Source organism: Sturnira hondurensis, unplaced genomic scaffold, assembly GCF_014824575.4.
Source record: "Sturnira hondurensis isolate 20B ecotype Veracruz unplaced genomic scaffold, ASM1482457v3 Scaffold0022908, whole genome shotgun sequence".
In the NCBI taxonomy this organism is placed as follows: domain Eukaryota; kingdom Metazoa; phylum Chordata; class Mammalia; order Chiroptera; family Phyllostomidae; genus Sturnira; species Sturnira hondurensis.
Genome location: NW_028095539.1, coordinates 3,673,682 through 3,685,995, shown reverse-complemented (window position 1 = coordinate 3,685,995; position 12,314 = coordinate 3,673,682). Strand labels below are relative to the sequence as shown.

The window sequence follows — 12,314 nt, the reverse complement described above, 5'->3', positions numbered from 1 at the left end:
AGAATTTACCAGAGCGTGGATCCGGCCCACTGGGCCTGGGTATTGAAGAAAGGTCTGGCTGGAGGTGTAATTTGGGGTGTCACTGCATGGAAGAGCTATTCACAGCCAAGGAGTGAATGGGCACAGGGAAGAGAAGAGGGTCGAGAACTGAGCCCGGGGCGTGGCAATGCATGAAATGCACCCACGACCCAGAGCCAGTTCCCAGCAGAGCTGGGGTCCGGGAGACCAGAGGGAGTCAGTGGGCGGGACACCACGGGGCGTTAGGGAGAAGGTGAGGCCCAGAGAGGCAACACCTATGCTCCTCCCGTGCCCCCGCTGCGGTTTGGCATGGGCACAGAGGGAGGGGACTGCAATACCAGGACCTGCAAAATCTTTGTGAAACTTTGTTTCTTTGCATCAGATTTGGGATGGGGCTCAGACTGCTCTGTCGGTATTCTAGATGTCAAAGAGCCACCGAGACTTTATGGGCCAGGCCAGTCTCTGACTTTCTGCCTGTTACCTGGGCCCCCAGGGGTCCTCGAGAGGCGCAGAGGGAAGCTCGCAGTCCTCTGCCCTCCCAGGATGAGACGCGCTATCATCCGCCTTCCTTTCCTCTCTTCCCACCTGCAGCATCTTCCTGGCAATAGTGGCAAATGCACAGTTTTGATTTTCTTCAGATCTACGGATCCTGAGTGGAGGACCCAGGCCCTGCCCAGGAGCCCGGTGGGATGCTGAAGACAGCAGGGTCCACTCAGGAATATTCCGGTGCCCCTGGTGAGTGCCGTTTTGCCCTAACATACTGACAGCCCCCTCACAAGGCTCATCTTGGATGTGCCGGCTCATCCAGCCTTCCTGCCTCTCTGCTCAGGCCCTTCTGTCACCGGTCTCGGTGGGCAAGGTCAGTGAAGAAACAGGGCTGAAAAGGTGGGGGCTGGGTGAGGAGCAGGACTGTAATACATTTCAATGGCAGTTTGAGACATCACTACTGAGATGCAGGAGGTCAATGCGACTTAGGGTGATTTGGGAGGACAGCATGGTCTCTCTTCTGCCCATGACCCTGAGATGCCAAGAGCCTCAGCCCCTGAGAGGTGCAGCCCAGCAGCAGCGTGCAGGCCCCTCAGACACGCAAAGGGGGAGGCCTTGTGGGTAGTGACTCTTGGCCACTGAGGCCGTCTTCCTGGGCCCAGGCTCTTCCCGCCTCTCCTGTCCCTTCCCAGACTTAGCCTCCTCGGGCCAGAATGGGCTAAACGGCTCCGGTGGGTCTGCTCTGACTGCAAGGCCATGCGCCAGCTCCTCTTCCCCGCCCCAACCACCCCACAGAACTCACTCTTCCCGCCCCTCCCCGCCACATCCCCAGAGCACCTTGGTGCCCGCGACTGCTACGCCACATGTCAGCCCCCTGATCTGCTGTGTGTCTGCCCCCTGCTGAAGTCTTATTAAAATAAAAACCACAAGTGCTCCCCCATCGCACTCTCTATATTTCTCACAGATCTTTGCTGTGCGTTCACGATTGGGATATTTATTCACATGGGTGCCTTTAATGTGTAAAAAACAGACACGATTCTGATGAAAAGTTAAATTAGCTCCTCCCCGACCCCATTCTTCAAATGCAGCAGCATGTGTCTTTGCACACTGGAATTCTTTTCTCCTGGAAAAGGCCGGTCCCGGGGTGAGGGAGGGGTATCTCAGCGTGCTTTCCCCAGCATGGCCCGGCCCAAGCAGACAGCGCCAGCCTCCTGTACGAATCCGGGAAACACTCTGGACCCACCTACTCTATGTCCCAGACCAGACACAGGTCCCACGGAGAGAAGGCACAGAGAAGAGGCCATGGTATGCACAGCAGTCTCTCAGGAGTCCATAAAACCTTGCACACACATGTGCAAACACACACATGTGCAAACACACACACTCACACACAGACACACATGTGCACCGTTACCTCTGACCCTTCATCCCCTTCCGGGGGTGGTGCCAGAGAGGACAGCTCTCCCTCGGGCTTGTTGCAAGTTCAGGTGGAGAGACGGTCAACAGCATCCCTAAACTGGAGCCTGACCTTGGGCTCACCTGCGGTCGCCTACAGGCTCTCACCCTGTGAAACTGTAAGGGTGCTTTCCGCACACTCGGGCCATGGGTTGGAGGCCTGCGTCCCCAGGCTGCCTGTGTTCGCACGTACCTGCTGTTTGTTCTCTTTGGAATACGGCAACATGGTGGAGACGTGAAACATGATCTCGTGCCCTTGGTATACAGTATAAACCGAATGGATCCCTGTGGTATCGTCTGCAAAACAGAAGCACACACTGAGTGGGCACAGAGCATTCTGGGACCAGAAGGAGGGGGTCTCTGTGCAGACAACGGGGACACAGCACACAATCGGTATAGCCCCAGAGATCATCATCCCCCTGTGGGGAAGCAACGGCCAGGGTCCTGCCCACGCGGAGGGCCTGTGCTCAGTCTCAGCTCGTGTGCTGTTTGAGGCCTGCCCCGCCCCTCAGAGGGTGGACCCCCTAAGGAGTCTGGTTTAAAAAGGCCAGTGTGCTGCGTGTCCTTGCCTTCCACTTACTGCTGGTGTCCGGGGCAACATTAACACAGGCTGACGGCAGACAGTGGTCATGCCCGAGAACAAGAGGGCTGTAGTGCTGGCGGAGCTGCCTAGAACTGGCCAGCCCTGGGTTCAAGTTCTCGTGAACTACGTCCCTTTCCACAAGTCCACCTTGCTTTTCTCTGAACCCGTTTCCTCCTTTGAAAATGGGGATAAAAATAGTACAAAGCTCCTGGGGATGTCGACCAGATCCTGCCCGTGAAGTGCTTAGCAGAGTGCCTGGCCACAGCAAGGACCAGCTGGATGGCAGCCGTGGCCGTGACCAGAAGGGGCTGAGGGCTGGCACTGGGGAGACGAGTGGCGGGCGTTCCCGGACTCCCCATGGCCTGCAAGGCTTGTGGGGTGAAGGCGGGCCTGACGCCTGGGGCCAGAGACTTCACCCCCCCAGCTGTCAGTTCAGTCGCTCACGTGCAGCGCAGGCCTCGCACCCTCCCTGACCTTCCCTATTCTGAAATGACACCAGCGTGGGCTGGGGGGCTGAGGCTCCCGGGGGTGAGGGGACCTGGATTTGAGGCCTGTCGAATCCAGGCCAAACGAGCTCTGCGTCACCTGCCTGGCTTACTTCAAGGACTGACTGATGAGAGCGGATGAAACTAGGAAAGCCGTGCAACTGGAAGACAGCCTAAGTGATTCCAAATCTAAATGTGTGGTCTTGTTTACCTTCACCCCTTTACCCACCCCCACCCCCACAGGGCTTCCCCTCAGATACTCCTGGTATCGCTGCTGGAGCCCTGACCCACCCCACTGCCCTTTCTCCTCTTTGTCCCCATGTTCCATCAGCCATGGGTAGAACATGCCGGTTCTCGACCTTTAAACCTGCTCTTGAACTGTCCACTCCCCACCCCTGGCAACGTGAGCTCTTCCTGACACCCTGCCCCCTCCCCACATCCCCCCCACCCCTGCTCTTCACACAGCAGCCAGTGTGTTCTGCTCAAAGGCTCATTCTGACCCACCACCCCCAACTTAAAATGCTTTTGTGATGCTGATAGCATTTAGAATACAATCCAGAATTGTTAATGTGATCTCAAGTCCCCGTGAGATCACCCTCCCTTTTCCTAGCTCCTCCTCTCTCTTGGCCGGACAGATATCCTCCTGGTTTCTAGAACATATCCTGCTCTTTCCTGCCTCAGGAACTGCGCAAACGTTCTCTGCACGGAATTCTCTGCTCCCCTCTAGACTTTCAAGCCATCCCCACTCGTCATTCCCCGGGGGGGAGCCCCCTCTGTCTAATGACTGGTCGAATGCCCCGGTGGCTCTCTGCTCTTCCTTCTGAGTCCCCCCAAGTTCGTAGGACTAAACCATCCGATACTTGTCTGCTCAGTGTCCGCGCTGTCCGCTGGACTACAAGCTCCTAGAAAGGCAGGCACCCTGCTGGTTCACCCACTGCTCTGTCTGCCCCTAGAGCCTCGCACGGTCCTGGCCCAAGGTCAAGGGTAAGAACTGATGGGCAGATGGTGACTGCCACACCTCGGGGCCATGAGGGCTGCTTAGTGGAGCAGAGCTCAATGGAGCCACCAAACATGAGCAGTGACCCCCACACCAGCCTAGGTATGAAGCTCTCACCCCCTCTTGACCTCCTCCCCTCAGCATGGGCATAAATGCAAACACAGATGAAGCTGATGACAAAAGTTATGCAAATTACAACAACAACACATCCAGAGGCAAGCTTACTTTTGGTGTCCAGACCGCCGCGGTAGCCTGTCCAGCCCTTTAGAGTGACTGTGTCACCCAGGAGGTTTAAAAACTTTTGAAAAGCATCACTTCCGGTTTCTGTAGGAAGAGGTAAAAGTGTGAAGACGGTAAGGTATCAACAAGTCCTCATTTTCTGACTGAAATCGCTTGGAAATGGACCAGGCTCTGCAGGTGTGTCGGTGGGAAGAGAATGGAGAAGTTGCACTTCCTTCTACGATCCCACACAGAAGGGCCCACGATTCCCAGGAACCCACTGACAGGAAACCGCAGAGTCAGACCACCCAACCTCCCCCGCTGCCAGGCTGGGGTCGCAGGTGTTTTGTATTTCAAGATGAAAACGTTATTACCATTTCCACAAATAATATACAAGTATTGAACATGAAAAGTGCAAATAAGAGGACAAGGACACCATTTTGTCATTTTGTAATTCTCCCAACCCTGAAAATCAGGGAGAAAATCCTTCCTCTGCTCCTGAGACCATGTAGAACCGGCTTCTTCAAATCCTGTGTAATTTTCCAGTGAGACTGACTCTCTGGGACCAGGGCCTGGTACGGTTACGTGACTGATATTTATGAAATGAACGACACTGGGCGATATCTGCCCTACAAAATTTACCCCACAAGCCCATAAAACTGCTGGCTGCTACTTTGTATTAGAGACTGCAACTCAACTGGCAAGTTCAGCTTGGACCGTGGAAACTGCGATGCGGCAGAAGAGGGTGTCCGTTAGCAGAAAGCGGGGGAGACACTCACCATTGCTGAACATCTCATCGTCGGTGAGCTGCCCGTCTTTGGCATAAAGAACCCCGAACTTGAAATTCACAGAGCCCTTACAACAGGACAAGAAAAGGTGGTGACTTTAATTCAGTCATCAGAGCACACACACAGCTAGGGGACGTGCTGGCGGTTATTTAGGGAAATGGCAATTCTGACCCACACGAAGGACAATCATTCCTCCGTTTTCGCACATTTTTACGGCCATGGATGAAACACTATGCGTTCATGTGAGCTAAGTCGTTTGGAATATCATTGCCAATGGCATCTGCAGGGTGCCAGGTCCACTCCGAGGCCCAACAGAGCTCAAGGTGAACAGCCCACAGGACCCACAGGACTGGCACCATCTCCGATCATCGCCCCATCAGCAGTGGCGCAGACTCAAAAACTCCACACAGCAATCTTAGGCTGAAACCTGTGGACTCTTTTAGAAATAGAAATGGGAACTGCAGGTGATTTATTTGAAAAGCTCACTTCCTCCAATTGCTCAAGACGCTTAACCTCAAGCAGTGACAGAACAGATGTGGGGCGGGGAGGCAATCGAGAAGTAGCTGGTACAAATATTCACGATGCTCCACTTTCACCACTGGGTTAAAACTGGCTCCTGCAGGAACGATGATGCCCAATGTAAGGTAACAGCTTCTATAGAAGATGCTGAAATGGGATCGGAGAGCCCTGTGTATTCTTAATAGCTTTTTCTTAAGCCAAGTCGTGGGTTTACAGGTCTTCATTATATTATTCTCAGTACTTTTAAAAACTTTCTTCAACTATTTCATAAGAAAGTAAAATGTGAGTTTGGAAGAAAACCAACCTTGACCAGGCTGTTAGACCCACCCCTAGCTGGGGGAATTCTCCATGGTCAGCTAAGGGGCAGGCAAGGGACAGGGGTGTTTAAAACACTGGCCGGGGGCGGGGGCAGGAGGTGAAGGCAGAACGGCCAGGTTGCGGGACCGCTGGGTCCCGCGGCCCCACGGCTCTGAGAAGCAAGGGTCTCTGGCATTTTTCTGTTCCCAGCTCAAGTGAGGGACAGAGGCATAGATTTTTTTTAAATCCTCACTTGAGGGCATGCTTATTGACTTTAGAGATAGGGAAAGGGCAGCAGAAAAGAAGGAGAGAAACATTGATTGGTTGCCTCTTCTACGTGCCCTGACCAGGAACCGAATCTGCAACCCAGGCATGTGCCCTGACTGGGAATTGAACTGGCAACCTTTTGGTCTACGGTGCAATGCCCAATCCACGGAGACACACTGGCCGGGCCATAGTAGTTCATATCTGTGATTCTCCATGTAGAGCAGGGACGAGGGCAGTCTGCCTCTGGAGCTCCTCCTCAGCTCCCTGTCTGCTTGCGCTTTCCCATCATGCGGGGCTCAGCTCAAAGGTCCATTTCCAGAGAGGCCTTCCCTGACCTCCCGGAATAAAGCGTTAGGGCGATCTGGGAGGCCTCTCTGATCAGGAGCCTAACCCAGTAAGGGTGTGGCCCGGCCACACGGGCTCGGGCAGGCCACGATGAGGCTGCCGGGCTTGCCTTTGAGTGGGCCGGAAAACCCCTGGAGTTGTGAGTGCAGGGATGGCTTGATCTCACATATTTTAAAAGGACCACTGGGACACAGTATGAAGACTAGAACAGAGGTGAGAGTGGGAACAGGGAGACATTGCAGAGTCCAGGCCGGAGAGGACGGCAGTGTTGTCCAGGGGCACGAACTTGCGTGGCCGTAGGGGGCGCGCTGAGAAAAGCTTGACTTAGGGATGTGTTTTGAAGCAGTGTCAGTAGGACGTGCTGATGGATTAGACACAGGGTGTGAGGGAGAGAGGGGTTGGATTGTCCAAGGTTGGCCTGAGAACTGGACGAGTGATACCTTCCTTTACTGAGGGGTCTGGCTGGTATGCACAAATGATAAGTAATGCACTCCAAATGCCTATGTACAGTATTGCAGTTATTTCCCTGCTTGCTATGTACTTAGAAAACCTCATACATTTTTTAAGTGGGGCAACGGGGACTGGACACGCACAGATAAATGTGGCCTTCTGTAAACCAAGTGTGTAGGAAGTACACACACCCTATTTTTAATGAAAATTGAAACCTATTACCCACAGTGATTGTGAGGTTAAAATAGGACCATTTCCAAGCAGATTTAAGTAGCTTGATTGTTTTTATATCGCGGCAGCCAGCTGCACAGAAATTCTGAACCACACCTTGGCAAACCACGTCCATAAACAGACCCCTCTGTGTGGGTCTGTGTGGGGTGGGGGTAGAGTGGTCTGGCTGAGAGGAAGGGGGGAAGCTTGTTCATAAAAACGGAGGCAGGGTGCAGAGGGACAGAGAGTGCATCACGTTACTCACCTCCTGTTCTTCCAGAACCAGCAGGTCCTGTCAAACAAAGTTTGAAAAGTCACGGCCATGCTTAACAGGGATCATTTTATTCTGACTCTCTATGAAAGCCACGCTGTAATCTACTGGCGCTTGCACCGCTCCCCCCACCCTCTCAGAAGTGCTTTTAAAATTCAAATACAGCTCTACAGCTTTTTGTAAAATGCCTGGTCATTTCAGAACGTCCTATTAGACCACGATGACCCGGAGACAAAGAGGGTGCCCAGCAGCAGGACCAGACACAGACACAGGGTTTCTCTAGCCATTTAGAGCTGACTTATCACACGCTGCTTCTGGGAGGATTCTGGTCAAGAAAGACATTCATAGAATGTAGCGGCCAGAAACAGATAAATAACATTTCAAAATAGCACCTGCCACTTTCCCGCTTGGCAGAAAGATGCCTTCTTTTCAATGCAATCGGCTTATTTTCTGTTCACTTTTTGGAGCCAGGGATTTGCAAGGACTCTTTCACCTAAACCCAAAGCCTGTGGCCCACGGCTTCCTAAGAGAAGTCCACAGAGACCTGACGACTGGCGTGAAACCACTGCTGGTGCATTGCACACTCGCGTGTACACACACACACACACACACACACACACAGGATGGGGAAAGCTCAGGAACAGTTACTTGCTAAGGAAAAGAAAGTCAAAACACGCAGGTGAGAACAGCATGCAAGTCTTGCTACTTGTCCTGTTACTTTGTGGAGAGAGAGCAGGGGAGGGGACTGCGCAGAGATGAGTGACCTCAGCAGCGAGTTGCACGCAGAGGTGTCAGAGGGGGCTCTGGGGGTTCTGGGGCCTGGTGTCTGGGGTCACCATAGTCCCCAAGGAGAAAAGGGCCAGGCAAAATAACCCACACACACGAAGGAAAGAAGGCACACTGGAACTGGCGTTTTTAAGTATGCTGTGGAAAATGCTTATCCGCATGGCAGAGTTGACCTTTGCTTAAAGTAGAACCTCACACACCTGCTTTTGCCTCAGTTCCTTTTGGCATTGAGTCAGGGTACAAATAATATTTTAGCCACTAAACCAAGACAAAACCTATGGGAATTCACAATGCTGTATGTTTGGGGTGAGCTAAATTGAGAACCAATAGCTGTGTTTCACAATCTAACTACTTTGAAGGTTTCCAAGCCAAGACGGCTCTCTGCCCCATCTACTCCTCCCGCTGCCTGAGTTATTCCCAGGATGGCAGCTGCGGGGGAGGCGCTCCTCTGCTGAGAGACTCTCCCGGCCCCGGACCCCCGGATGGAACCCCAACCTGCCTCTCCAGCCCCTCCCGGTCACCTGTCCTGACGTCCCTGTCACGTAGCTGGCATGCTACTAGAAATGGCCATGTTTCTATGCTTCATGGGGAGAGTCCCAAAGCTGAATTGATTGCAACTGCAAGATGAAAGTGCTGTTGACATCTTTTTGAGGGGCCATCACCTAGATGAATGACTCAGGTGTTTTTCTCCCAACGCACGTTGTTCTAACAGTCTCGTCCCAAGGAACAGGATGGCTTCCTGGCCAGTCTCTGTCCTCTGTGATACCCAGCACAGCCTTCTACCTGAGTTACGAGCTCAATAAGCACACTGTGTATTTTATTAATGATAAAAATGCCCTCACATTCCGCATAATTAGGCTGATAAGGTCCCTCTGAACACACACTTTTTGGCTCATGGAGGGAGGACCCTCAGCATCCCTCATGGAGGGTTTGAAGAATACAGACTCCTGGCCTGCACCTCGGACCCAGCACCCCAGAACCTCGAGTGCGACTTCTGGCATGACACTGTTTTTGAAGCTCCGTAGGCGACGCTGGTCTGTACCCGTGGCTAAGGGTCACGGATGACATCGGTTCTTATCTAACACTGACCCAATGGACAAGGTTACGAAGAATAAAGTTTCGTTACCTTCTGTATCTCAGGATGAAAAATTTCCCTGGGGCCCTTCTCGAATTTGTCCAGATCCATGGCACTGCAATCGAACAGACAGAGTGAGGCGCAGGGCGGTAGAAACTCCGGGACCATGGGGCAAGTCTCGGGTCTTGACAGAAGCCAAACGCTATCTCCTGGAAAATTACGGAGGGGCCTGGCCCATGGGAGACACGACTGACAGAGGAGGAGTCCACACGTGGCTCCGTGAGCACAGGGCAGTGCTTTCAGTGCGTGCCTGCCCCCGACTGGACTTGCAGGATGTGACCACACTCAGGTCGGGGAGGGAGGGCGGAACTGGGTGTGTCTGCTCCAGGCAGCCTTCACTGGTCTTCTCCAGTCTTACTCTTATTTCCTACAACAGCGATTCACTGACGTGTACGGAGCAGTTAATGACAAAATGAAATGTAATTAAGGTGACCTGATGATATATATCTTTCTTCTGCTGGTCAGTCCTCTGCCACTTAGGGCAAAAGACTGTCTGTCCTTAACAAGGTTGTTCTTTGTTCTACTTAGGACAAGCAATGGGACTTTCCTTTAGCCTAATCCCTGAGCGGAAGCCCAGGGAAATGGAACTGGATGGTCTCTCAGGCCCCGATGTTTGTAAGTGAACGATAAAAATAACAGCGCGTCTTAGTACTTACTCACTCCAGGCACCCTCATTTAGTCTGTGGGAGGCGAGCACTATTTTATCCCCATTCTAAAGATCAGGAGATTGAGGCTCCGTCCAGGATAACAAAGCTGTTAGGTAGTAGGGTCAACATTTGAACTCGGGCTTAGCTTATGCAATACCATAGTATTTATATTTTAATTTCCTCTTAAGTTTCCAAGTTGATGATTGTAACAAATGAAGATAAACTCTTTTCTTCAACTGGCAGAAACTGTAGCAGTTTTAATTTTTCACATCTGTGAAAGATGTGAGAAATTCTCCATCTCTTGGCGAAGGTGGCCCTGGCTGTGAGAGGTGGGCTGAGAGGCGAGGGCCCTACTCAGATAACTAACTGAGATCGTAGCTGCATGAAATCCCTTGTCTTTGAATATAAAGAAGAGAGGAGCTGGGGGAACTTCTTTTTAGGGAAAGAAGAAGAAAAAGATTCACAACAATCTTAAGCTACTATAATTCAAAGCGTCCCTTTGAAAGCAAGCTACCATCTAGAAACACCAACATTCTTCCGTGCTCAGCAAACAGGCTAACCTCCCCACAGCGCTTTCCGAGCCTGGGCTTCAGACTGAGGAGGGAACACCAGAGGCCCAGGGCGGAGGAGGCGGGCTGTAGTTTGGAGACCAAATCAGGCTTCACAATGAGATAGAAAACTTTTTGCTTTTTAACTCAGTGCCCTTTAGCCAGCCAGATACAATCCTAGCTGCCAGAGTCAGGTGTGTCACTAAGGAACCCTCTGGCATCTGGGAGTTGCAGTTGGGAACACTGGCAAACACCATTCCCTCCCACCACCTGGTCCGCAGCTGAAGGAAGAGTGAGTCGGCCTGGGATAAGCTTGCACTTCCCATGATAGGACGGCAGGTCCACAGCCACGCCCTGGAGTCCCTGAGCCTGAGTTTCAGGCCCAGCTCCCTGGTTCGCAGAGACCAAGGCCAATCCCTCCACCTCCTCCTGGGTGGAGTGGGGATAACAACGGACCTGCTCTGCGGAGCTGGTTCGAAGACTCACTGAGAGAAGGCCTGCCAAGTACTTAGCGCAGCGCCTGACAAACAGAAGCTGCTGTTCCTGTGCTGGGATATAGTAGCTGGTGACAAAGTGACAGGCCTGCTCTGAGAGAGGGCATTCACAGGGGAGACTGCCACCCCACACGGGAGGAACCCGGAAGGGGGGGGAAAGGTGGGTGTGTGAGAGGCAGCTGGGCGTGGAACAGCCATGTGCTCAGCTCACTTGACTCTCTTGGGTGAAGAATAAGCACATTCTTCCCTGAGAAGCATTTGCTGATATAATTTCTATTTCAAAGCAGAAAATGAAAGGAAACACTATTTCCTGATTTTTTTTTTTTTTTACAAAACCAAAGCACCTGCATGCATTCAAAGAAAAAGGAGGCAGGCGACTATGGCCTTCCCAAGATGCTGAAGGGCAACACTCAACATCAGCCAGACCTGGATGAGGCCCCAGCTCACCATGCCCTCGAGGTGTGACCCTGGCTGGCTCCCGAGCCTCCATTTCCTCATCTATGAATGGGGACAATGATGGTACCTGCCTCATAGGGCGGCTGTGTAGGTAACATGAGCTAATGCCTGTCGAGTGCTTAGCACACGGCCAAGGTTTGAGAGGACAGAAAGCTAACAGAATGATCACTGCAAAAAACACTTACTGGGGCTCCTGGTGTGGGCTTTCTGTTCATTCGTACTCACCTTAAGATGGACTTCACGGAGAGAGTTTTGGTAGGACTGTAGGGAAGGCATATTTTCTGGGTACCCTGGAAAGTCAAAACACCCCATCAGTGTGCAGTCTGGCCATTCCACCTCTGAGAGGGCCTTCCCTCATCATTTCAAAGAAACCCACACCCAGCCTTTCTCATTTTTTTTCAGGGGGCATGCACATGAATAAACACATTCTATGTTGGGAAAATCTTGCTCAGGCTTGACTGCATCTCCCCCCCCCCCCCCCCCCCNCCCCCCCCCCCCCCCCCCCCCATTGGTGACGGATCTCGGCACGGCGGTGTTGTTCAACGTTGGCATGGACAGCTCCCCAGGGCGGCAGGTGCTGCGCCGAGCAGACGGGTCATTTGGACCAGATGAGAAGGGGGTTGTGTCTCTGAGCCAGGAGTCAGATCGGCCTCAAAGATTATAAGAAGAAAACAGCCTCCATGTGCTCAACAGGACCCAAACGTGAAGCTCCAGGTCAGATATGTTGAACCAGAAATCACCTGACGCTTCCGAACAGGTGTGTGTAAGGCGCACTTCTACCTGTGTCTGCGTTTACTTTTTGGAAGTCTGTCTCCTCCTCTCTAAATGAATACTCGCTGTGACTAGCTCATAGAAAGT

At 52.4% G+C, this 12,314-nt stretch overlaps 1 protein-coding gene across 7 annotated transcripts in view; it reads right to left on the bottom strand.

Moving 5' to 3' along the window:
- Nucleotides 1–12,314, bottom strand: part of GARNL3 (GTPase activating Rap/RanGAP domain like 3) — a 117,947-nt gene that overhangs the window by 31,656 nt on the left and 73,977 nt on the right. For all 7 annotated transcript variants that reach the window (XM_037036524.1, XM_037036525.1, XM_037036526.1 and 4 more), the window contains 6 exons: nucleotides 11,682–11,746; nucleotides 9,303–9,366; nucleotides 7,385–7,411; nucleotides 5,023–5,098; nucleotides 4,250–4,348; nucleotides 2,153–2,256 (listed from right to left, as the gene is read on the bottom strand). In XM_037036524.1, the coding sequence (XP_036892419.1) occupies nucleotides 2,153–2,256; nucleotides 4,250–4,348; nucleotides 5,023–5,098; nucleotides 7,385–7,411; nucleotides 9,303–9,366; nucleotides 11,682–11,746 (435 nt within the window). The remainder of the gene's footprint in view (nucleotides 1–2,152; nucleotides 2,257–4,249; nucleotides 4,349–5,022; nucleotides 5,099–7,384; nucleotides 7,412–9,302; nucleotides 9,367–11,681; nucleotides 11,747–12,314) is intronic.